At 40.1% G+C, this 27330-nt stretch overlaps 1 protein-coding gene across 1 annotated transcript in view; it reads left to right on the forward strand.

The window, feature by feature from the left end:
* Window positions 1-327: 327 nt before the first annotated feature.
* Window positions 328-27330, forward strand: part of MOXD1 (monooxygenase DBH like 1) — a gene marked incomplete at both ends in the record, with an annotated part of 49152 nt that continues 22149 nt past the window's right edge. The window contains 4 exons of the mRNA XM_082302312.1: window positions 328-618; window positions 11773-11919; window positions 13348-13515; window positions 13868-13951. Of these exons, the coding sequence (XP_082158438.1) occupies window positions 328-618; window positions 11773-11919; window positions 13348-13515; window positions 13868-13951 (690 nt within the window). The remainder of the gene's footprint in view (window positions 619-11772; window positions 11920-13347; window positions 13516-13867; window positions 13952-27330) is intronic.

Here is a 27330-nt window from a genome sequence, read left to right on the forward strand (position 1 = left end):
CGAGAAACCCCCGCGGCGAGCGCACGGCAGGTGCTCCCGGCGCAGCGGGGTCCGGCCCGGCCCCGACGGGCGGCGCGGGGGAGCAGGGGGCGGCCGCCAGCGCCGGGCCGGGGCGGGAGCGAACAAAGCGCTGCCGAGGGCGCGCTGCCCCGACGGGGCCGGCCGGCGCGGTGCCGCCCGCAGCGGGGGCGGGGTGACCGGGGCACCCGGCCCCCCTTCCCGACACACACAGACACACACAGACACACAAACACACCCCCAGCACACGCACACCGCGCCCGGGCACACGCCGAGACGCAGAGGCGGCCGCTGGTGCGCGGCGAGAGGATGCGGCGGCTGCGCCCCTGGGCGCTGGTGCTGGGCGGGCTGCTGTGTGCCTGTGCCGGGGCCGGGGCCGCTGCCGGGGCCGGGCCGGCGATGCGGAGCTACCCGCACAGCGCGGTGCTGGACGGCGCGGGCGCCTACCGCCTGCGCTGGGGCCGCCGCGGCAGCGCCCTCGCCCTCCGCCTGGAGGTGCGCACCCGCGGCTACGTGGGCTTCGGGCTCTCGGCCAGCGGCGGCATGGCCTCAGCCGACATCGTGGTGGGGGGCGTGGAGAGGGGCCAGCCCTACCTGCAGGTAAGGCCCTGCTCCTTCTCCTCGACCGCCTGCCCGGGTCCTCTTTCGTCCGCCCACCTTCCCCCTGCTGTCTCTCTCTCGGGACGCCTCTCTTTCCCTGCCCCGCGTTTCTTTTGCAGCCTTCTTGCCCTGCATCCCTGTACCTCTTCACTTCTTCCTTCCACCCTTTGGGTTTTCCCTATCGTTCTGCGTTCCTTTCCCCGGGAGGAGATACTCCTTTTCGATCCGCTCCCTGCCAACCTTCCCTCTAAACTTTTACAAGGATTTCGTCAAAGGTGTCAGGTTTCTTTCCTCTTTATCCAGAAAGTGCAACAGCCCTTTTCTCTCTCCTTTGGGCACTCTCTCCTGCCTGCCCGCTGAGCCTAGACCCTCGGAGGAGAGGGGTGGGAGGGGAGAGTCTGTCCCAGGGAGGTGCGGCACCTTTCCCCTCACCCTGCCAACATCTGGCGGAGCTTGGCCGTCCTGGTGCCAACTTCCTCTTTGTAATCCCACTGGCATGAGGACAGCATCCCACCAGCTTCCAAGCCTGCTGACGTCCCCTTCTGATGGGGCACAACTGGTGATGCTCCTGTTCTTGGTGTTCCTCCTCTCCTCACCTGGAGGTGTTCTGACCCAGGTGTTGGAAAGGACTTGCAGAGTAACCACTGGGACTCCTGGTACATGTCCTTGGTCTGGTAAAGCAACCTCAGAGGGGCCCAACTCTAATGGCTTAATTTTCTGAAGTAGTCTAGATATAGTCAGGGCTACATCTGGGAACAGGAGTGTGGAACAGAGACCTTGCTGGTGCTCCCAGTGAGTCATCCCCTCCAAGAGGCACTGGTGACTGGTGGGGTAGGAGCCGTGAGAGGGGAGGGGACCCACACCTTTGGTCTCCTCTCATCAGCTTGAGATCCAGCCAGGAGGAGTTGCTCTGGGTTCGGGGGAGCAGGGACAGCTTGTCCCACAGATGACTGAAAGGGGAATCAGGCCTGGAATGATATGGTGTCGCCCCCAGTTGCTTGAATAATAACTTAGAAATGCAATTTAAGAGTGGTTGTTAGAGTATGGTCTAGGAGAAGTTGTCTGTCTTTCCTTCATTATGTTAGAGCTAGTTGATCTTTGAAGCTGCTGCTTAAATTTTAAGAGGTTTTTCTTAAGCATATGGATTTTCATTAAAAATTCATGATAAGGAAACTAAATGCATAATATGATCTCCCTACTAGTTATCAAGGTTTTATAAAATCAAAACTTTTCCAGAAGAATAGACCTTTTAGTATATTTTTTCCTTCTACTTTTTCTATTTCCCTATTAGTTTCCTGTATGAAGTTTAGGCAAATATTTGTCTTCTCTAAGTTCAGACCAGTGATTTTCAGAATATTGGTTTCTCCATATTTCAAAATGAAGATAATTCCTCTTGAAGCCTAAATAAAAGACTAATAATAGTAAAAAAACCCCCTAGTCTGCTCATTGAGAAGTGAGCTCTTCACTCACAGAATGAAAGGCTTTCTGTAAGGCTTTACAATTCAGAAGACATCTATTAACCATTAAAAGAAACCCAAACTTTTTGCCTGGTTAGTTCATAGATCCTGTTAGGCTAAAGCAAGTCTTTTAGAAAGACATCCAAACCTAGTTTAAACATATCCAGTGGTGGAGGATCCATCACTTCCCTTGACAGTTTGTGGTAATGACGAGTCTCTGCTGTTCCTGATTGCCAGGATTAGTTTGTCTTGGTTTAGGTTTCAGCTAAGTATTTTCTCTACTATATTAAAAACTCTACTCCGCCTGCCTACCGCCTCCATAAGGTTATTTATATGCTGCAATCGAGGCAATCAAGTCACTCCTCAATTTTCTTTTTCATTAAATAAATAGATTGAGCTGTTTAGCATCACAGGACATTTTCCCTAGCATTCAGAGAACTTTTGTGGCTCTTTTCAGCACCCTTCACAGGTTTTCAGCATCCTTAAAAATGGCCCCATGCAAACTGCATTCTTCCGCAGGTTTTATCCACCAACATTCTGTTACAAATAGAAAAAGACTGTAGCAAATTCCTGCTGATACAAACCTTGTGGTATTTTTCCTGAAGCACTAATTTAGCACATAAACTATAATGCTAAGAGCTATGAGTTATTTTGTTGCACCTTTGATAGGTAAGACACATAAAAAATACTTCTGCCATGCTTGCTTGCCACTCTAGTCTTGCTCCATCCCCATTCCTTCTTCAGTTCTAGGTAGCATGGTTTCTTTCTAAACTGAATTGAGGTTTTTTTAAAAGTTGCTCAGTTAAAATATTTCTGTACTTGCACCAACAAGGAAAGGCCAGAAACAAAGATGATAAACAAAATTTGTCCAAAGGCTTTTTCTGGTCAGGCAGCAAAGATTGCTATAAAATGAACAACTTGTTCTGAGATGCTGTTTCAATAATATCCAATTCTTCCCTTTACTGGACAAACAAATACAGTTAATATTTTAAAAATACATTCTGTGTTAAGAGTATATCACCATAATTTAGATTATTTACTACTGAAAAAGATTTTTTTCATAGATAGCAACCTTGAAAGTATGTGGTTTTATGCCTAGCTGCACTCCATGAAATATGTACACCCTATAATGAATGAACTTACTTTTCTTTTTGGTTTTAGAAATATGTTTTTATTCCATGACCATCCGTTGGAAAGTGTGCATCGTGGTCTAAACTCTTAGAGGGGTCATTTTTTGGTTTCTTTGAAAGTTTTGAGATGCTTGTTAGTGGCCTGACGTTCAGATGTTCTGAAACACCTTTATAGCCTTTCAAGTGGGCATTGAAATTTCTAGTCCCTTGAGTCAATTTTGCCTTTCCCCCCCCCCCCCTCAAATTCTCTCTCCTTTTTTAAAAATAGAAAATGTTCTCAGAGGTGAGAGTTCTCTTCTGGGAATAAATGTATAAATGTAGTTAGACTACAACTGCCAGTGAGGGTAAAAGCACATACTTCTCAGTCTGTGGAAGATCCATATATTGAGGTAGAGGAAAACTGCCAGGCAGTATTCAGAGAAAAAAATGTTCCCTCTGGCATTTATTCCTCATCCACTCAGAGCAAATAAATGCTATTCCCACCATCAGCAGGCAGTGTTTGTCTTGAAAAAACCTGGTGACTCAAAGTCCTGGATAGCCAGGGCTGGGTTTTGCTTTCTCAGTTCTCAGGTGTATCCCAGATTTGAGTGGAATGAGCTGTTCATTTTGGTTTGCTTTTCCATGTTTGAGTTGTATTTAATCTGAAAGGGTGTCTGATGTAAGGAAAGACTAAAACAATTTGGAAGTCTGCAACTTAGTTTTGTATAAATATATCAAGATTAAAAGTGTTACAATGGCATGAGAGAAGAGCAAACCTTCATGGTGTACCAGAGTAGTTTTTTGAAGAGCCTTGGAATGATCAGAGAATTATACATTTACTGTCCTAACATTTCAGAACTTTGATATTTGAAATGGGAACCTAAACATATTTTGGGAGGATGTAGAGGACATAGCATGGATATGTGGATACATATATGCATAACTTTCATGTTTTGTCGTGAGGGAGGCACCTCCATTGAACAGAAGGAGAAAAAGGACATCAGTGAACAAACTATTCTCACACATTACTGAGAGCCTGCGGTGTCAGAGCAGCAGATTATGTGGCATTTGTGTGAGCATGTTTGAGAACAAGAAGATACCAATGGGGGTTGGTATTGGAAAGCTGGAAGCTGCTTTCGTCTCTCTAGGGAGGAGCTGGACTTAGGAGAGTTCATACTTAGCAAAATGTTACCTTGAAATATTGCCATGCTCATTTGCAGCATGTCTTACTCTTCATACAAGATCTTGGGGCAGCCCTAGATCTTGCATCTAGTTTTTTTTTTGGTTTTTTTTTCTCCTTTCTTTCTTTTTTTTTCTTTTTTTTTTCTTTTTTCCCTAATTCATCTCTTTTGTGCTTATGAATTGACACAGCATGCATTTTCTTGCTAGACCCATGCCTTTTCCTTGGTCTCCACCCCTGTCTGGAATTGTGCATCCCCACCCACAGCACGTAGCTGCTGAGAGCCCCATTTTGGGGAGAGTAATCCTCCTTGATGAATGCCTATTTTGTGCAAGTTATACAAGAGGGTTGCATTGTTAGAATCTTCTGTTGAACTTGCACAAAAATAGACTCTACTCAGGGTGAATAGGGACTGTGTGTCACTAAAAAGTACTTTATTATTCATTAGAGCCTTGCTTGTTAACTGTCACCCAAACTAAAGAATATCTGTTATCAAATGTATCCCATAGAGTTAGCTTAATTGCTCACAGGGAAGTACTTGGAAGAGATTTTAAAGGACAGAAAACAGTGAGCATTTTCAGTACTTCACCATACGCTGCTTTTAAGTGCACTCATGCCAACAGCAACAAAAGAAGTGTTTAGAAAACAACTTGAAAGGCACCGAGAGAGATGCAAAGCAAGTGCCACACTGACATATCTCAGTCAGTGTTTTGTTGGAGGTATTTCATGCCTTTGGGCATTGGGGCAAAATCTCCAGATGACTAATGTCTCCCTCTTGGCTTCAGTGTGGGGCATAAAGAGACACTCCAGTGTACATCTTCACTGGCTGGGTGCTTTGTAGTTCCCTTTCAGAGGTACAATAGTTAGGACAAGGAAGCAACAGTTGGCGAACAAAAGATGAGAAGAATTCTGAAGCTCTTGTAATTTGCAGGCCTTGGGGGGACTGTTTTCAAGAGTTTGGTTGGAATTGTATTTCTTTTTTGTTCTTTTTCTTTGTCATATTTTTTCTTCTCCTTTGGATTTTGGAAGCACCAAGAAAATGAATTTTTCTCACATCTCCCCAGAAATATGGAATTGTAGCCACCTTGAGTCATGCAAAGGCTTAAAAAGGGGGAATGATTTAATTCCCAATATAAACAAGTATCACAGAAGCAGGAGAGGGAAGAAGGGAGATTTTCTAAAGCAGATCCAGGAATTTTGGGAACAAGTATCACTAATAGTTGTGCTTGAAAATCCCCTAAGTGTTTTTAATCTTCCTCATAATTGAAGTAATTAAAGTAATTAAACCCAGAAAACTTGTACTGGATAAATGTGGCTCCTGTGTAAGGAATGTTTCTTGTGATAAAGTGCAGTTGTAAGATTGTATCGTGCAATATCTCCTCCTTACTGATTTTCTTTCCCTTAAAACACTTTGCTACGTGTTTTGTCTAGTCTCTTTGTGTTAGGACAGCCTTTAATCTAAAAATCCTATCTTCTGATATAACTGTAATATAAACTCTTAAATTAACATTTATTCTTGATGTAAAGACTCGTATAGGCCCTTGGGACTCCACTGCAATGTCAAATTATCCGTGCCAGTATGCGATGTCCTATTTCAACCTCTAGCCACCAGTGCCTCTTACACCTTCTTGTGCTAAGTTAGACAGGTCTCCACACTTCAGTGTTTTCATTTGTGTGCAGAAAAAGTGATATGTTTTATGCCTCAGGAATGTCACAGAAACAAAGTGATGCCATTGCCAGCTGTAGGGTACTGGGAAGCCCCCCCAGGCAGTGTTTAACTAGATGTAAGAAATACACTGAAGTGTATTCAAGTGACCCAGTCTGAATGAGAAAAGGCATATTCCTAAGTAAATAATTTTGTTTCATGTATAAAGAATACAAGCCTTCTTTTTGTAAAGAAAATGCGTGAACATGTACACACACATACACAGGCATGATCTGTTTCTGTAAATACACAAATGGAAATGTGCATCTTTGTGTACATGTGTATGTCTGCATTCAAGTATAGACACACCCACAACTATTTATCAGAGACAGAAATTTTCTGTCCTTGTCAGAGCTGGTAGTGCACCTGAAGTAAATAATCCACACTCACTCACATATGTCAGCCAGTTTAATTGTAGAACTTCTCAGAACTGCCTGCGTGAGTGAGATCCAGGTTTTCTAACAAGGACTGAAACACTTCATGCTAATCTGCTGTTTGGGCAAAAAAGCAAAACAAAACGAATCAACCCCCCCCAAAAAACCCCAAAATGCCACCCACCCCAGCAATCAGAAGCAAACAATAAAAACCCTGAAAAAAACCCAACACACCATGCCCTCCCCCTTTCCTCCCTCAAACTAGTAAATTAATTACAGACAGCTCATGGGACAGAAGATGTGAACTTACTGATCCCAGTTACTTTAGGAACTTATTGCAACTACTTGATTGCTGTTGCTGTACCCTTTGTACAGTTATTTTTCCATTTGCAGCCAATCTCAAGGTTGGTTCAGTCAACTGGAATGCTCTCAAGGTGTTCTTGAGAGCATTCTTCATCGATACTGCACATTGATGCTTTCAGGCTCCTGCTTTGTGTTAGGTTGCTGTGGGTGGGCTCTGCTTTTTCCCCAGCATAAGAGCATAGTAAGATCTTCGCCTGAAACTCAAGCTGAAATTTATTTGAGGTTGCAAAACAGTTTGGTTTGCTTATTTGTAAACTCGTGCTCTGTTTGGTTCTTGCCAAATACAGTGTAAAACCAGCTTCTTTTAGGTGGTAACATCTAGTGTGTACTGGAACCTTGAGCAAAAGGATTCCATTTAAATTGAATGCAACAATAAAAAAAGAGAAATGTTAACCACAGTTATTTTTTTGGAAACCCAGAAAGGCTTAACTCGGTGCTTATTTCAAACAAATGTTTCGTTCAGTTCTTTTCCTTACCATAGCAGTTTATCCACCCTATTTATACTAAGATAGATCCTCTCCTGCGCCAACTTTCATCTTTGTTACAGCTTCATGATCCTTTCTGCAAAGCTTGTTTTTGGTCCTGGTCATTGGCATCAGCTTGGTAATTCAGGGATGCTTGAAACTCCATGGGTTGGCTACAGAGTATCTGTGAGGACAAGTTGAAACACAGCTTGTTTTTCTGTCATTTTCCTTTCCGGGCTTGTCCCTTTTTTCACTTTTAAGTGTTAGTCTGCTGCTGAAACAGCAGTGATGGCCCAGTTAGAGAAGGGCAGCACATATAATTTGGGGTGGCTGAGTTTCTCAGAAGCCGAGCGCACAAGGCAATTGCTGCATGGGGCCACAGTCTGAGAATTATGTTATGCTCCTTGAGGTTGAAAGGTGATATATATAATTTAGGACTGGAAATGGATATCATAAACAAAACAATCTTGTACATTGTAAAGATCTGGGGAGGGAGTCCCATAAACACCTGTTTCAGTCTGTGATGACAGCTGGTAGGGCTTTTGGGGTCAGGCTTCCCTCTGCAGCTGTGCTTGCATTCTCGAAGGAGAAACCAGCATCTTTTCACATCCCTAAGAAATTACTCTCCTGTTTGTGGAGCAGAAATCAGAAACCATATAAACCACAAAATGTTTTTTTTAAGAAGGAGAGAAGCTAGTGGTATCTGAAAAATAGGATAACACGATCTGCTTCACATCTGGAAAAGAGCATAAACTATCTTGCAATGTCAGGAAGATTTTTCATTTTCCATATGTTGTTTCAACTTTTAGGTAATAAGAGGAAGGAGATAATTATTTGATGGATTGCACAACTTAGTCCAGAATACAATATGCCATTTTATGCAACATTATCAAAGGGAGTGCAGAAAATTTAAATGTTTCACATGTAAACAATTTACATAAGCAAATCCTGAAATAGACATCTTTGTTATCATGTGGAATGACCAATAACATTTCTGAAATGCTTTTTAAACACTTAGTCTTTAAATGACCAGAGATATTCATACTAGAAAAATAAAGTCACTTCACCCTTCTCTTTCACTAATTCTTGTACTTCTGTAAAGCTGATGTGTAGTTTGAAAACTTTCTCTTCATTAAACATATAATATATATTTTTTGTCTGTATAAGAAACTGAAAAATCTGGATGCAAGAACTGAATCACTGCATAAATCCATGTTGTGGATTTATCCACACACATGTGAGCATTTCAGAAATCCAGTTTAAAGGACTTGACAATTATTGTAGATCTCTGTTGGAACTCCATGAAATTCAGGGGACCTGTATCAGTATAATCTACCCTACAAAAGACACAGATTTTCTAGCTAACTGTGTGGGGTAGCAAAACCAGATCTGTGTAAAAAAAAAGATTATACCATGTTAGAGCCTTTTCCTGCCTGTTGGGAAGAATAAACTGTTCTAGTACGAAGCCCATTTTAGAACTATCTGTGATAGATATCAAAGCACTGTAATGCTGTGGATTAAAGCATCCCACTCCTTTCTTTACAGAATTAAGTAAGCGAAACTTGTGAATTTGGTTGAGTTCTGCGTTACAGTAGTGTGGGCCTGACAGAGTTTCAAATTAAATTTATATTTCCTTAGTTTAGCTGAAGCTCAAATGCCCAGCTTACCCTCTTTGGCCCCTGGTAGATCCATCCTCTGTACTGCCACTTTTCAAAGGCCTTCAGAAGTATCCATCTTTCTCCTCTGACTAGACGAAAGAGCTTAAGTGGAGTGTAGGCAGTCCAAATGTGGTGGTTTTGATTGCATTTGCACCAGGACTTTCGGCAGCAGGACTTTAATTTTAGTTTTCTACTCTGAAAGGAAGCATAGGATATATATAAAGGTACAGGCATATATCTACATAGATCTATCTAAAACTAACATTTTTTTACTTTTCCAGGTTGCAGATTTTTCCAAATTGCAGTTGAAAAAGATGTGACATCACAGATTGTCGCTGCGTCATCATTTTTGAAACCTTTTGTTCATTCTGTTTTGTACACAAACACGTCTTAAAGGCTTTTAAGCTCTGATGAGTAAATTGAGCAAAGTCTGCATAGTTTAACTGAAAATCTTCTCGATGAACAGATTTACATGGTTCCTGGACAATGTGGCATTATTTTGTTTCAAAACTGGGAAACAAACCATTTTTGTGTGAGAGGTTGAGCAATCAAATTTTGAGTTGTTCAGGCTTTTTTTTTTTTTTTTTTACATGATTTGATTTTATTTTTATTATGAACATCTGGAAAATTTTCAACAAAGCAACTGAAAACAGTAATAGCCACATCTAGCCACAAAATAATTTCAGGTGCAATCGTTGACATCAGCGAGGTTCTGTTCATTTTTGACAGCAGGAGTGGGCAGCCAGTGCCTGAGCAGGCAGCAATGTGAGTGCCCAACACAGCTCTCATTCCACGGGGAGCAGCCTGGTCCTCTCTGGGGGCCTGGGCTTTGGGGCCGCCATCCCCAAGGCATTTGCCCGCAGCCACAAAATGAGCCCCTCGTGGTGAGCCAGAGCTGTGACCTGACTGACTGTCATCCCTGCAAGTGAGATAATTACACTGACAGCCACGTTATCGAGGCATATCTGAGCTTATACCTTCATTACAGAACTTCTTTGCATTGTTTTTGCATTCTTGCCTCAGGCTCATGGAAATCAGGAGTATATCACAGGAGGATTTTTTCTGGTTAGAGCTGTGTCCTCTAGACTTGTGATGAAATGGTGAAGCTCACCACAAAGCATTTGAAGTTGCACAACTAGCTTTTCTTCACATTTCTCAGCTTCCCTTCACACTGGTTGCAGGCAGAGATTTTCAGTCTGTTCACATGAGTAAAAGCTGCTCTTGAATTTGTATTCCTCAATGTTTCAATGTGTGGGTGCTTTTACTAAGAATGTCTTCCTTCAGTGTAAGGTAGGATGTCAGCAAAGATACCACACTTCAATAAAAACTGATGTTCAGAAGGTTACATTTCTCATCCAGACAAACCCTTACTAACTTAAAGATGGAAGCAGGGATTCCACAGAAGAGTGTTTTCAGAGCAGGAATGGTATTATGTATGGACAATACATTGCCTCTTTCCAAGTTCTAATGCAGGGCTAAAGTGAAGCGTTTTGATCCCATAAAGTACCCATCTTCAAAGAACCATCCCAAAACAAGTCTATTATTTCTGCCTGGAAAACAGCAAATCCAAAGTTATTTCTCTAAACAAATACAACTCATCAGTTCACTTTCTTTCAGGTCCCAGGCCCCCTTTTTGCTCTTTTTAGTGATTATTTTTCCATTGTGCCTATTCTCTCATGTAAATACTTAATCATTTGTATTTATAAGATGTGGTGATAGGAAAAGAAGAACTCTCTGGTGTCTTGCCCACACACAGGTTTCTAGGGTAGAATTAAGTTTAAGATTACAGCTTTTAAATGACCCTTTAGTGAATTAATGAAGTTTCAGTTATTTTTTGCTGGTATCAAAATACTTGGGCATAACATTTTACAGTTTTTCAGATTGGTTACCTCAGCCTTAACAAAAGTGGAAAGCTGGAAATCTCTCCAAAAGTGAACAGAGGTCCAAACAACTCCAAAAAATAAGTGCCTGCTGGGACCAGCCAGTGCTGCATTATTTTGCAAAGGACACCACACAATGAATGGTGTCTCCCCATAGCCTACTCGGTATGAGAAATCCATTGGTTAGTTAAAGGACCCCTGCCCATCCCAAACCAGGCAGAAACAGCCTAAAACTCAGAGGAGGGTGACCAGAGGAGGTGCATCTGAGGCCCTTCCCAGGTGGCCGGGTGGGAGGAGAGGGCGGGACGCGTCCCAGCTGCAGGGGGCTGCAGGAATCCGGGGTGAGGAGGTTAATGACCTGGCATTGCTGCCGAGATACTCTTTTGTGCGGGCCTCTGCAGAACCCCGGAGAGGGAGCATCTTTCTTACAAACAGCTCCCTTGCCTCTTCCAAAACCTTAACCTAATCCCAGCAGCTTTTGTATGAAATGAGTGCTTTTCGTGCTAGTTAAGCTGTGGGCTTTCTGGTTCCAGTCAATGCTCATTCAAGAGATTTGTTTCTTGTGGGAAAGAAAAAAACGTAGGAAAAGTTGTGGGAGTAAGGGAGCAACAGTATTATTGATGCAAATATTAAGTGAATTTCGTTCTCTCTATAATTTCTTCTGGAGTTCATGACATCCCAGTTATGATAAATAAGGTTTCTTGGTTGCTGGGTCCAGCTTTTATTTCTGCAGTTACATACAGGCAGTGTGTTGCTAAAGTTACTTAAGGCATTCTTTAAGCTCTTTATCATGGACAGTTGCTTTCTTGGAGATAAAAAATAGTTCAGTGCCACCTCAAATTTATCATTTGGTTCAAAACTGATACTACAAAATTTTACTTGTGTTGAAGGGCTTCAGTAGTGGACACAGAGTTTCATTTTTAATATTAGATTTTAATAATGGGTCACCTTTCTTTTGTAACAGGATTATTTTACAGATGAAAACAGAGTACTAAAAAAGGACCCTCAACAGGATTACCATCTGGAATATGCCATGGAAAACAGCACACATACAATATTGGCTTTTAGCAGAGAGCTGCACACTTGTGACACAAATGACAAGAGCATAACGGTAATAGCCTCTGATTATACGTAGACAGATGAAGTAATCGATACAGGATAAATGTATATGTAGTAATTAAGCTGGTAATTAAAACCTCTTTTTAGTACAAGCAGACAGTTAGAGAAAATCACTTTCCAAAATATCCTTTTGCTGAAATTAACTGGGTAAAATAATTGTGATAGCTTTATTAAACTATTATGTTTAAATTTCAGCTTTCTTTGTCCTTCTACTTTAATACATTATGTTCTGTAATTTCTAACAAGTGTACACAGAATTGAAACAGATACTTCTGGGCCATCAAGTCCTGTATGCCACTGTCACAATCATTCAAGAGAGGCCAAATTGAGAAATACTTTTAAGATTCTGCACTAACTTGATCTTAGTAGTTGATGTTAGAAACAGATTTTTTTTAAAATTGAAGAAGATACATTTAAAGCATGTTTGTTTTATTTCTTTATTCAAAATTAAAAGTTAAAAGATTTTATGGTAAAACCTTCCATGGTAAAATAATTTTAATGGTAGATTCTTCTGTTGCTCTAGGGAGTGCTGTGCTAGTTCCTAAGCATAATTTTAAATTAAATGAAGCTGATGACTTCTGTATTGGAAGTGACAGATAGGTTGGAGAGATTTTCAAGGCTTTTTATGCTTTGGCTTGTTTACTACTTCTTTTGGAAGCGTTACTATAGGAGTAAAACACTATATTCATTATCTGTGTTTTTACAATATATGCAATAATAGCAACATGAGGGGCTGAAAATGCAGGAAGCCAGCCACAGCTGTGTAAACCACCAGTTTTCCAGGCAGTCAATGAACCTCTGCTTTGCACACCTGCTCCAAATTCTCAGTATAATTTAGCATTTTGGGACACTTCAGGATTTATTATAGCACTTTGTCTCATGGGTCATTATTGCAATCTGAGAATGGTTTACAGAGAAGTGATCTGTGCAGTGGCTGTAGATTGATTTTTAAGATGTAAATCTGTTCTGTAATTGAATGATAATTTTCCATAGTATCTAAGGACAGCATTTCACTGAAGGTATTCACATCTTCACAGGCCTAAGCCTGGCAAATTTTTGGGGGGGAAGCATTCTGGTTGCTGATCAAATAAATTACATCTGTAGAAAAATGTTTCCAATGAATTTAGTTGGTTACTTTTTATGAGTCTGTTCTGCCATTTGAAGATATGATTTCAATTCACAACATTAGGGAAGGAATCTACCAGAGAATGATTTAATTTCTGTGTATTTCCAATTAACCCTTTGAGTTTAAAACATTATTTATTTCAAAGGCCAAATTATGTAAGTAGATGACTGCTCCTCTGGAATACACTGTCATTGTTTAAATACACTTATATCACAGCTATTGTAGGAATCATGTGAGCTGTGTGAGGAAGGTGTTGCTCATATCCCTTGTGGACATTTTGTTTTGTTTTCTCAGGAGAGCACAGTGCGGGTAATATGGGCCTACCACCACAAAGACTTGGGAGAAGCAGGTCAAAATTACCATGGATCTAATCGTGGTACAAAGAGCCTGCGTTTACTGAACCCTGAGAGAGAGGAAGTCTTATCTGCCTCTTTGCCATACTTTGACCTGACAAACAAAGACGTAAGTTACTCCATGTTTTGGGTTTCTGTGGAGACCGGAATAAGGTGGTAACCAAAGCCTTGGGCTTACACAACAGGTAGTGTGACTTTTGTGTAGAGATTAAATATGAGGATGAAATTCTTCACTGTGAGGTTGAGGCATCGGAACATGCTGCCCAGAGAAGTGGTGGATGCCTCATCCCTGGAAGTTTTCAAAGTCTGGTTGGATGGGGCTTTGAGCAACCTGGTCTAGTGGAATATGTCCCTGCCCAAGGCAAGGGATTGGAACTGGACAATCTCTAAGGTCCCTTCCAACCCAAACCATTCTGTAATTCTATGATAATACTGTGTTCTTGCCCTTTTTATTAAGACAGGTGCCTGTACCAGACAAGGACACAACATATTGGTGCCAAATGTTTAAGATTCCCGTACAGCATGAAAAGCATCATGTGACAAAGGTGAGTGATTCAGACTTACCAAATTTAGAAGAATTTAGATAAAAATTACATTTCAAATCAGTTATTGCATTTTGAAGTTTTTTCCACTGCTTACTGGAGGGAAAACAAGACCTCTTGTCTGTCTTCACAAACATGTATCAAGTGTGTGTTTATGTGTGCCCAGGACCTGGCTCAGGTGTGCCCTGACAACCTGTATGCACAGTGACATACCCCCTTTCTTTCAGTTTTTTTCTCTTCTCCTTCATCCTGTCTCCCTTAAGAAAATGAGGTTGAAAATTATTTCTGTCTGTAAATATTTCTGGCAAGGACTAAGTAAAATTGTCTAAAAGCACATCAAGTTTCTACTTTTATATAGGAATTTAATGAATTTCTTTTAACAGATGTTTATTTTAAATTAAAAAATAATTAAATGGTGATGTTTGTTCAAATGAAGGGCCAGGTCCTTATTTGATTCCAATCACCTTTCTTGTGATGGCCACTGTGAAGCCAGGTTTCATCAGCTACGAACACACATCAGTATTTTCAGCAGTGTAAAAGCCAAAGAGTATTTAAAAAAGAGATGAACATTACAGCTTATTTAAAAAATAATGAAAATACGTGAGTAAACATTCATACAAGCAGGATCCTAGGTGACTTGAAAACCCACGTGCACAAACATGTTTTCCTATAACACATTTTCTAACTTTTCTTTCAGTTTGGAACTGAAAGCTTAAGAGTGCTGAGGGAAAGATGGTTCTCTCATTTCTTCCTGAAAGCAATATACTGAAGACCTCATGAAACAACAAATTCTTATTTTTCTAATATGCTGAAGATAGCATATTAGATATGATAGCGATAGTTCTGGCCCTCATTTGTATCTTTCTCTGAACCCAAAAATGCATTAAGTGTAGAATTCTATTTCTTCTCTTTTGTTACAATTGTTAGTCATATTTCTTCAGTGCATTCAGTAAGACTGAAACTTGAAATTAATTCAGAGACATTTAACATGCTCTCCAGTGTCTGTATGATAAATACCTATAATTACTCTAAAATATTGTGGGTTTCTGCACTTAATCAGAATGAACAATTGCAAGGCCCAAATTTCTGCCTTCGGGTACTTGATCTTTAATCACATTTGAAATTTATGACAGCTATTTTCACAGATCTGTATGAAACGGAGAATTTGCTTGTATTACAGTATGTATGTCAAGATCCCTAGTTTTCTGCTTTCAAGTGAGAGAGCTTCAAAATGGTAGTATCAGAATCAAGCTTTCCATGTTAAATTTGGTGGAAGTTGTAGATACTTGCTGTTCTGCTAAAAATTCCCTAGAATTATTCATTATTTATAATTTCTGAATTTATTTTCTAAATCCTTTGCATGACTGCACATACAGTTGCTCAGTCTTTAAAAAAATTGTGGTTGGTTGAAGCTAAAACAAGATTTTAGCTCAGAAATACACTAACTGATTTTTCAGAATAGTTTTATATTCTTAATTTTTACTATAATATATAAAGAACACTAAAATTTTAGAAGTTGCATTTTCAAATCAGAATATTTTTTTATAAAGTTAAAAATTAGAGTACAATTCTCAGTGATTTTCCATCTTCAGAAGAGCAAGAAAATTTCATATTGTTGCTTAAAAAATGTTTAGAGAGAAAAAAATGAATACAGAAAGAGAGTAGATTTAAGTAGGAACACTTCCTTAGCCTTTCTTTTCAGGGGCAAAATTTATATTTTCCTATAAATGACTTTTTTTAGATGCCACATAGAGGGTTGTTGCGGAATTGTATCTATGTGCTCTTGCAAACTGATTAAACATTTCCTAAAGCCTACTGATACACAAAGGATGGGGCTTATGGCTACTGGGGAAGATATTAGCTGTGCAAACAAAGATTGAATTTCACAAAGGGGAGGGCGGATGAGCTCTTTGGCCTGATCAAACTGTCTGTGTTAGTTAAATACTTACATAGATGTTGATTCTGGATTCCTTCTGCAGCACAGTTTTCACACAAACCTACACATCTCATTTTTACAGACAGGAAAAAAAAAAGGTGTAGACATGGTGCAAATTTGTCTGTGGCATAATTTAGTCTACTTCAGTAGTGTACATGTGAGCTGGCTTTGGCCATTTCTTGCTCCTGTGTGATTTTGTGGAGCACTGAACCGCGCAGTTTGGCACTTCCTGGACAGTGTGGGCTATCATCAGTGTGTGCTTAGCTGTGCAGATGTGTAAATCTGCTGCTGATCTGGGGTCTCAAGTAGGTGCTACAGCCACAATTGGAATTTTTTTTCTTACTGTTCCACTGTTCTCTGTCTTTCATTCCTTCTTGAAAATTGCTCTGAGCACTTCATAATAAAGTACTTTTTAAAATATCAGTTTCATCAGGAAAGCATGATGTTTTAATGAGGGAAACTGAAAAAGTTAGACCTGGCATTTAAGGTAGAGGCCAAGACTTTTAATTGTCTCTGGTTAACAAATACCAGATTCTGAATTCAAGTTCGGAATTTAAAAGGGTTTTTTAATTTCTATTGAAGATACATTATTTTAAAGGTACTAAGTTTTAAGCCAGAATATATTTAAGGTATTTACAAATATATTTTGTAAATACAATTTAATGGTGCAACAGCTGGATAACTGATAACACTTGGGTCTTAGGATTCACCTGCCATAGTTTTAGTTTCTTCTGTTAGCACAAGATGAAGAAATAATAACTAGCACAAGAGATCTCAGTATTAGTTGAAGATAGATTATGTAAGACCTTAGGTCTTTTCTATCTCTTTACACAATATTCATGTTACCAGGAATCACAGGTTATGGGAAACAGCATATTTTCATTGATCAAGCTGCTCTACACAGCATGTAAACTGTGCAAGAGATAAGACTGTAATCTTGTGTTGATCTCATGGGTAGAATAAGGGCATGGATAAGTAATTTCTCCTTATGCTGCATTTATCAATGGAGAAGAGATCTTCACTGCAATAAGGGGACACCTAGCCAGGTTTAGGACTTCTCTGTTAAATATTCTTTTGTTTCATATTTCTTGCAACCTTTTCCTCAGGGAAGAGATTGTGTCTTCCTACATGTTCCTGCAATGCCTTCTGTTTCTAATGCCTCCAGGAACTTCTGGAGCAACAACTCATAATAACACGCCTGCTAAGACATACAACAGAATAAGACAATTTCTCAATAGCTAGGCATAATAGTGACAATAGTGACCCAGATCACAACCAAAACTGGGCACTGAGCTGGTTTTGTGGCTCTAATGGTTTATATCACTCCTCAGCTTTAAGCTGCCTACCTGTCTGAATCATGGCTCCACGAAAATTTGTTAAACTTGTACAGATTTTCCCCCCAGTGCATTTTCTGCTAGCAGAACCAATTATGAGTGTAATAGGTAAATTTTGAAAATAATATATTCAGAACAGATGAAAGGGATTGCTTGGAGGTAATAGCAGGCATTCAAATCAGCTATTTGCAGGATAGCCCCACAGTGGTCCCAGAGTGTTGGACCTTGGCTGCTCTTCACATGGGAGAGCACAGAGCTGCCTGTCTGCAAACTCCTCCTGCAGCTAAGTGTGCATTGGCCTGTTGTGCTGCTCTGAGCTTCAGGCTGTGGTATGTGCCTCAGGCTCACTACCCGGGGGATTTTCACTTTTCTCACGTACAGAAGTTAGCCAGGAGCTTTCTCAGAAGTAGGTTTCTTAGAAAAAAGCATTCCACTTTCTAGCCCAGAATTTCTGGCAATGAGTTTAAGACTATGTCTTGCTAGGATTTTTGCAGTTTTCTGTATGTAAATGTCATTATTCTGACTGATCCTGAATATGCCTTTTAATCACATTCCTAAAGAAGGTTCTCTGGTTTCACCAACTGCACCTCAGGAAGGACTTCCACTCCAGCAGGACCTCTCAGAAGGAGGGAGAGTGCGATCCACTGGTAGAGCAGACACACAGGCATGTCTACACTCCTGTCTCTGCATGAAAATGTTGCTGTCTCCCTGCTAAAGCCATGCTGAGAGCAGGTCCCTGGGTGTGGAGAGCCCACATAGGCAGAGACACCACTGCACCAGGGCTGGGAGCAGGGCTGACAGAGACAGAGGTGGTCATCCCGGGGAGCACACTCTGAAAACAGGTCTCTGTAGCATCCTTGCCTTTGTAAATTATCTGGCTTGTCTCTTTCTTTTTGCTCATTCAATTAAAAAAAAAATCATTCAGTGGCAACAGACCGGCTTTTTGAAATCCTCTCATTTTTGTGCTGTTGAAAAATCTGACTTTCATGATTGTCACTGTGTGTGGATATGTCTGTGCTGACATATGTCTCTCTATTTTGAGAAATTGTAAGTCTACTTGCTGATAGTTAGTTTTTTTCTGCCTATTTGCTGAATTTAATTTTTCCTCACTATGAGAGGGAATCATGCAGATGTTTACCAGCAGCAAGAAAGTGAAAATGTGTTTTACATTTATGAGAAATACTTCCCAGTGTTTCAGAAAAATACAGCTCTTGCTTTATATTCAAAGCTTGTTCTTAACTACTTTTTCTACTTGTGGTTCTACAGATGCAGCTCTTTTTTATTACTATCTTTAGTTTAGGTTTCAATACTCCATGTCTTCTGTCACTTCAATATAACTGTATTGCTTATTCAAATAACTGCATCTGCTAAGGATTCATTACTCTGTCTTCACATTTACCTCAGGTCTCCCATGTGCTTGACTGTTTTTCTTGCTTCAATTAAAAAACCTTAAGATACAGTGTTTCTTCTACTGTCTCTAGATTTTCTGTGAATTTTCTGGACCTGTGATCTCCCTCTCAACCCAACAAATTGCTTAATGCTGTGTGTAAACTGCAAATTTACAGTATATACTGCTGAAAGCCTGGTATGTATATCCTACATGCCAGACATGCCATAATCTATTTGTGTGAAGCTTTTCGGCTTCAGTGTATAGCATGCCTGTGCTAGTTCCAACGCTGTAAATTTTCCCTCTATGTTTTCTTAATTTCTTTTAAATACACTGTGTTTTCCTCAAGAAAAGTATTTCCCCAGGCTTCATTAGTAATAATTCCCTAGTCAAAAACATGTCAAATATTGAATTTTACTCCAAGAGTAGAAAAAACATTTTATGTAAAATAAACTCCAAAACTGTGTAGTAGGATCACTTAGCTGTATCTGCGTGTCTTTTCTCTAAGAACTACTCATTTTTCCTTAGTTCTAAACTTTATAGGTTGTTTCCAAACTAGTATAGACAGAAAAATACCAGAAGAAATGCTGTGATGTGGCTGTGCCCAAGAACATAAAATACTTCTAATTCTGTAAGAGAACTTTTTAAATAGGACATCCAGTTTTAGAGGGCATTTGGCATTGGAAAGGAGGATAGCAGCTGCATTTTGTAAGCTCTTAGAAGTTTGGTTCTTGTAAAAAGCAATCCTTCCATGTGCATTATTTGAACCTGCTTATGAGAATGAAGTGAGAAGGTTTAGCTCTGCTGAAATGGGGAAGAAACCCCATGCTGGGGATGCTATGTGGTCAAAATTCAGTATCTTTTCAGTGCAACTCATAAATACTCAGGCAACATATTAAAGACAGTAAATTTTCAGCCGTAGAGATGGGCTTCCTCTCATCTAACTTGACTTATCTATGGGTCTGGGCCAGCTGCTTAATTGACCTCACAGTGGCAAAACTAGCTGTTTGTATCATCCCAAAGGAGTTGTCAGAAATGTATGAGCTCAAGCATCCCCTGTATGGTTCAATTTCTCTCTCCACTGATGGATGAGAGAACCCAGACCACCAGCCTGTATTAGATAAATAACTCTCAGATGAATGAATCAGGGGAGATATACCCCAACCAAAAAGGTCAGGGGAGAGAAGAGATTGTGATAAAAGCAAAAATTGCAAAATAATATTTTTTTTTTTTCAGTTTGCCTTTAGGAAAAATGATCTTTTCTCAAGCACAGCTCTGTCTAATTTTTTTGGCACTAAGCTTACGATGTGACTAGTGAAACAGGCCAACCATATAACCATAAAAAAACTTAATTATTTAGCATTAGCTGAGAAGGCATGTTACATTAGGCATATTTTTGTATCAGCACTAAAGTTTTCCATTGCTTATCTCCTTAGAAGAGGGAGCCTCTTTTCAATTAAAGAAAGGCCTGTATTAGAACACACCAGCAGCTGCCAGTTAATCTTCATGTTCTGTTTCAGGGCAAACTGATAAGGAAGTAAAAACTCCAAAAAACTTGTTGCCAAGGGTAACTCTGCTTTTTGACAGTGGAATGCTTCAGTAATACCAAAGACCCCAGTGTGAAAATACAAAGGGACTCCAGTTTAAGAGACTGATTGATTGGAAGCCAGAAGGGCAGCTTGTAGCCTGCAGTACCTAAATGAGGGCACCGATTTTTAACTTGAGTGATACCAGACAGTAACTTCTTGTTACTCTCTGGCCTGAACTTTTACATTTTGCTTAATGTGATAACTCTAGCAAATTGCATCATGCAGCCTGACATAAACAAATGTTCTATATTTTCCCGTGCATTCCCCTACAAAGCAATTTCAGCCTCAGTAAATTAGATTGGCAACCAAACAATCATCTTATGCTGCAGAGCTTGTAAGCTATCTGCCCTTTGATCTGCAGGGCTGGCTCTTCAGTGCAAGCCTGAATTGGCCCATTAGGCTTTGCAGTGCTAAAGATTCATGGAACTGAACAGGCTGAAAATTAAAAGTTTCCCAAGCGCTGTCTGAGGAAATAACAGAAAAATATTATTCTCTCATATTCTGCTAGATTATTGCATATGCAAAATTGCTTAAGATATTATTTCATTCTGTGATCAAAGATTAAATTATACATGACCACAGATTTTACTGTCCTACCCAACTTTATATTTCTTACACACTTTTATTTTGCAGTAGTTTTCTTTCATTTCACTTGTGTATCTTAACTATCAGAATTCTTAATTTATGCTGCATTATTTATTTCATACTTTGTATGCAAAAATAACCTGCTTCATTTCTGTCATCAGCAAAGTTGAATGTGTAGCTAATTTGATCCATTTTCTTCGATTTTTGCTTTCTAAATAGAAGCAACATCTATCCATTATGGCAATGTATTGACCATGCCAGCATGTGGTAGGAAAACGTGTGCTGTGTGATTTTCTGGTTAAATAATAGTAAGATGACAAGAGCCTTAACTTAAAATGTAACTAAAAGTAAGCATGGAAAAGGGGAAAGTACAGTTTTTTGAGGATCTCTGAGTTTTACTTCCCAATTCTGAGAGGATTTGTGGGGTGATAATTGTTATTCATTAGCCCCATTTTGTCCGGTGCCATGTCTTTATTTTTTCTTCCTCATCCTTAGTTTTGTATATGATTTTAAAGTAAGCCCATGACTAGGTGATGCACTGAAAAGATAAGAAAATTGGCCACAGCCAAACATCCAACACTTCTTATCATAGCAGGCAGCAAAACACTTCAGAGCAGCACTGGGCCTTAGATGAGCAATTGCAAAGCATCCTTTGTGCAAATACCAGAACAGCAGGCTCGTCAGTAGCAAACTGTCTTGATGGGTCTTGTGTAGATGGGTCACAGAACAAACCTAGCTTGGTCCTACTAGCATCTTGGCATTGTTTCTGAAGATCAACCTTCTAATTCAGACAAATCACATTGTAGCAGCATCTTAAGCAAATTTTTTATAGGGCAAACTTAATTGCTCCAATGGTCTGTAAATGGAGCAGAAATTTCTACTCTGATCTAATTGAAGTATTTCCCTTCAGTACCAGTCTTTTACTCTGCAACCACAGCTGCTGGGGGTAGTTTTCAGAAAATTATGTTCTGCCTCTCTCCATCTTTGCTTCCACTTGCAATGCACAGTAGTAACAGCTATGAACAGAGCACAGATTTGTCAACTCCACACTAATAACAGTGGAAAAATAGACAGACAATGGTCAGACAAGGCCTCTCTGCCATGTCCACACATAGCAGACTGCATTGGGTTTGCATGGCTATGTTTTGGTGGCAGAGGGCTACAGGGGTAGCTTCTGTGAGAAGCTGCCAGAAGCTTCCTCGAGTCTGGCAGAGCCAATCCCAGGTGGCTACAGGATGGATGTGCCACTGGCCAAGGCTGGGCCAATCAGAAATGGTAGCAATGCCTCTGTGATAACAGATTTAAAAACGAGAAATAAAAGAGTTGTTGTGCAGATGTAACTGTGGCCAGTGAAGAGCAGAGTGAGAACATGCAAGAGGAACAACTATTCAGACCCCAAGGTCAGTGGAGAAGGAGGGGGAGGACCTGCTCCAGGCACCGGAGGTTCCCCTGCAGCCAATGTGAAGCAGCTGTGCCCCTGCATCCCATGGAGGATCACAAGGAGGTAGAGATCCACCCACAGCCTGTGGAGGAGCCCACGCTGGAGCAGGTGGATGCCTGAGAGGAGTCTGTGAACCCATGGGATGTCTGTGCTGGAGCAGGGTCCTGGCAGGGACCTGCAGACCCATGCAAAGAGGAGCCCATTCTGGAGCAGGTTTCCTGGCAGGACTTATGACACTGTGGGGGGACCCACATTGGAGCAGGCTGTGCCTGAAGGACTGCACCCTGTGGAAGAGTGACCCACTTTGGAGCAGTTTGTGGAGAGCTGTTGTCCATGGGATGGACCCACATTGGAGAAGCTCATGGAAAACTGTCTCTCATGGGAGGGACCCCACACTGGAGCAGGGGAAAGATTCCTCTCCCTAAGCAGTGGGAGAAACAAGGTGTGATGAGCAGACAATAACCCCCATTTCCCATCTTACTCCATTTCTGGGGTAGGACATAGAGCTTGGGAAACAAGGAGGGGCAGGGAAAAGGTGGGTATACTGCTCTGATTTTGTTAGTAATAAATTCAGTTCAGATCCCCAAACTGAGTCTGTTTTGCCTGCAGTGGCATTCAGTGAGTGATCTCTCCCACTCCTTAACTCATGAATCTTTGTTATATTTTCTCTCCCCTGCCCACTTGTACAGAGAAATGATAGACTGGCTTTTAGTGGATGCCTGGCATCTAGCCAGGACCAACCAACTACACATACATGACATTAAAATCCACACAGATGACAAATGAACCACAGGTAGATAGTGAATAATTTCTCTTTGCACCAAGACTGATGTTTTAGCTGGCGTGGAAATAATTTACATCTTGGAATGAAGTACAGCCCCAAACCCAAAACCCCTACCTAAGAAAAGCTAAATATCTAACCAAATTTTTATAAACTACAAGTTAATGCTCTTTGGTCTGCTTTCTGCAACCCCTCATTACAGTGACCTCTCCATTACTATGTCTTTAGCTGCTGGGACTGAAACTGTCTTTCTGTTTTATGAGTGCCAATCATGGTTTTGGTTTCTATGGAATTGCTATAGTATAATTTTAATGCAGACTTTAAAAGAACCCTGAAAATAGAGCTATCTGAAAATAGCTCTTGTTGTGTGACTTCCTGCATGTATTGATGGGTGTTGAAGTCCTACAGAAGGGTACCAGAATCTGACTCTGTGTGAGAAAATGTGGAAATAGTATTAATGTGATCGTTACTTAACTGCACTTATTTTGTAAGCTCTCTTATGTTTGTATATTAACCTTGTAAATATAAATTTTTAGAGGATTATGAGCAATAATTCCAGAGAGTTGCTCTGGAGGCTGTCATGTCAAAATCATGAGCCTTGTGCTTATTTTACCCCCTGCTTTTCCTTCAAACTGTAGGTGCCAAGTTGTGCAGGTCGGTGGCTCCTCTAGGAGCTCAGCATCCAAGTGCCTGAGGTCTTTCCCAAGTGTGTTCCACTTTGGTAGCCCTTCACAGAAGTCAGCATGTCATTTTCAGAAAACATGTTTCCTGGTACTGTACTTCTGCATGTGTAAAACAAGAAAGGGGCGCACTGTCAATTCTCACATGTTCTGTCTTCAGGCAAAGCGGTGTCTTCACTCCAAAGCAGGAGAAAAAGTGTAATGTTATTTATCTGCATGATCAAGGGGATTGTTTTGCAGTTCTACAATAGAATTAAAACCTCTTCCATTGCTGCCTCAAAGAAATATACATTGCTGTGCAAGAATGGTGATTCCATGGACAAATGGGAGTACCTTCACCGACTGTATTATTTATACAATTCAAATTATATGTTCCTCGTGAATAAATATAAACTCTTTATTGGCTACCCATTTTGGCCTTAGACCTGAAACATACTTGCTTACATATTACTATATTATGACATTGTTTCCACAAGGAAGTAATGATGCTCATGATTAATTGCCAATTAATTCTGCTTGAAGTGTGTCAACCGTGCTGAGAGACTGTGGCCATCCTGAAGACCGCAACCACCTTGCCAGTGGCTCTGCTGCTTAGGAGCACAATAAGTGTATTTCCAGGAAGCCTAACCAAGTGAAACATGTTTTTGCTTGACCTGAGCTTTTTATGAGATTGCTCCTCAGGGTTATACTTTTTAGCTGTTGCTAAATGCATTATCTTAAATCTTCAGGCATACGTCAGGCAGAAACAATGTTTTATTGGTATTTCTTTGAGGTATACTTCTTGTTTTATGGGTGTTTCTTTGAGGTGTACTTCTTTTGGATTTAGTCTAAATTACTGTAAGTCTTTAAAGTCTGAAACTCCTTATGAGTGGCAGAGTTCCAGGTAATTAATTAGGAATAAGAACTTAAAAATGGACTTGATGGCAGAGAGGACAAGAAGTCCTTAACCCATCTCTAATTCTCATTTTTAAATGTTTGGGCATATTGATTATTATGTTTTTTGATTCCTCTTCCTTAATTAGAATATTTAAGTTGTTCGGCTGAGTGACCTGCAGAAATTCTGGATATACGGTTTACTTATTAGTAGGACTATATGGGGACAGAAGGATTTATGTAAATTTAGATATATAGCCTTCTCCAAGCTAAAAGCACAGCAACAGTTAACTTTTACCTGAAAGTACATTTTCTTTTCCAATAAAAATTCTGCAGCTTAAAACAGAGGTCTGGTAATTCCTTCTTAATGCTGTATACTAATAAAACCTAAATAAGAGCCTTCATTGAACGATGCAGTCACAGAGTAAACTAATCCTTTCTTTACACCAAGAGCAGGAAATATCTGTTCTTTGAATAAGATTTTCTGTTCACATGGTAAGGACCTTTCCTCTTCAGTGATGTTAGAATTTTTGTTCCGCGTTTGAAAGTATACCCAAAACCAGTTAAGACCAAATGCCAACAATAAGGTTTCAATCAATCAATCAATCAATCAGACAACACTGTTGTTTCAAATTAAAATTATGTCCAGTATTTGAATATGACTTTGGGAAAAAAAACCCAAAACAAACCCTCTACACATATTAGGTACAAATCACGTGAATTTCAATGCCTTAAACTGGATGGAAGTTTCAGTCTGGAAAATTTCCATCCTCTAAGGAAACCTTACCTAATCACATTATGAGATTAGGGCTGGGGATGGTTTCTGTTGCCTGGCCCTTTTTCTTGTCAACATCTCTTTTTTTATTTAAATACAAAAGTCAAGCACTGTTGCTAAATGCTCAGGTTATATTTTTCTCCAGCTGGAAGATGTGAAAAATGTGTATGAGAATAATTTGGGTTAACATTTTTATGTTTGAAGGACAATTCAAGTTAGGCAGTAATGCTCCTTGTTGTATCTCAGATGTAATCATTCCTGATGACCATGAGGGAGCCAGAAGCAGTGACTTTGCTCTGCTTCCTGCAATTAACTCACCAAAATATACACCTTTGTAAGTAGCACAGTATAAGCTCAGAGGCACTTGGAATAGAGAGTGATTTAAAGGGATTTGTTAGAGCTGATGACTGAATGTAGGATTGCGCAGTGAGGAAAACAGAAACAGGCACTTAGCTGTGTACGTGCAAATGATCAGAGGAAAGATTACAGCAGCTAGTCCATGCTAGACTGCAGCCAGTTGAGCACTGGAAGTGTCTCTTTCAGCTCTAACTATTCTGTGGCATTAATTTAATGCTTTCTGACAGACAGGGTAGGGTGGAGGCATGGGGAGGGTGGTCCCTGCCTGACCCCAGAATGCCTTAACTCTGGGCTGGAAGTCTGCAGCAGATTAGCATCCCAGATGTGACACTGGTGTGGGCAGGCTACTCTACTAACATGAGATAGCTGTTAGGCTGTTAGTGTTAAAATCCTGGTCTGCGCTGGTGTCATGGACTTCAACATCTACCCCAGCTTAGAGGCATGTTTCCAGCTCTTGAGTTTATGCTCAGCACAGCTCTGGGTTGTGTGCAAGAAGCAGTGTTAGGCAGCAAATGACTGGTGGTTTTCTTTCAGAATATTTTTAAGAAAATAAAACCATATTACTGAGAGTTTTTTCTGAAATAGGTGGATTTCTTTTCTGAAAAAGACACAACTTTATAAAGCCAAATATTCTAAGTATTTGCTTTTCTGAAGAAAAATCTAAAATCCTAAAGGAGATGTTTTAGATAAATATTTGATCATTTCACAATTACACTTTAAAAAAACTCAGAAAACATCTTGATGAATCCTAATGAGAAGAAATCACGTCAACCTTCGAAAAAGTTTTCTAAGTTAGATAAATTTTTAATATGTGTGCATGGTACACATTTTCAAAAGAAGTTCAAAAGCCAAAGTAATCTGTAAAAATGTAGAGGTTCTTCCTGATGAGGAATACAGAAAGCAGAGATCCTATAACTTGGTCTTCTGCTGCAAAAATTCCCAAGTGAACTCAGCCAGTGCTCAGCTTCACACCCATCACTTTTCGCTCTGAATTAATCAGAGACATGGCAAGCTCATATAAATGAATTAACCAACCACAGACTAGAAACTCTCCTAGATGCAGCAGTGCTAGTATAAAAATCAAATTTTTACTCTCCATTTTGAGACTTTAGAATTACGTTTTCTTCCCTGTGTCACCACTGTCTACCAACATGAAGTGTTGTCTAAGGCTGTGGCCTTATTCAGAAGTATTTACATGGCAATATACCACCATGCCACCGTGTGTTTGAAATGCAAGATTAAGTCGGAACTACCTGTTTGAGCCAGAAAACAAAATCATGATTTACATTTTAGTGTAGAAACATCGCTGCAAACAGATCAGAAACCTGTTGGCATTTCCATGCATAAAAATAAAGTCAGGTTTTTGTTTTTTGTTGTCTGACATTTGGTGGGCCACATTTTCTAGACAGGGACACTATGATGGACTATGGATATATTTGACTAACTTTCATAATTTGCACAAGCAGGCATAAAGAAGAAAACATGATTATTAACATCAAAGAAATCAGAGCAAATAAAAAGGTAGAAAAACAGGAATAAGAAAGAAAGACTTCCAGGTTTCTGGAGATGTTTTTAACTACTAGGAAATCTAACTTCTTGGACCACTTGAGCTGTTTGCATTTTCCTCCTGTTTAATACATCACA

Source organism: Coloeus monedula (assembly GCF_965178545.1).
Source record: "Coloeus monedula genome assembly, chromosome: 2".
NCBI lineage: Eukaryota > Metazoa > Chordata > Aves > Passeriformes > Corvidae > Coloeus > Coloeus monedula.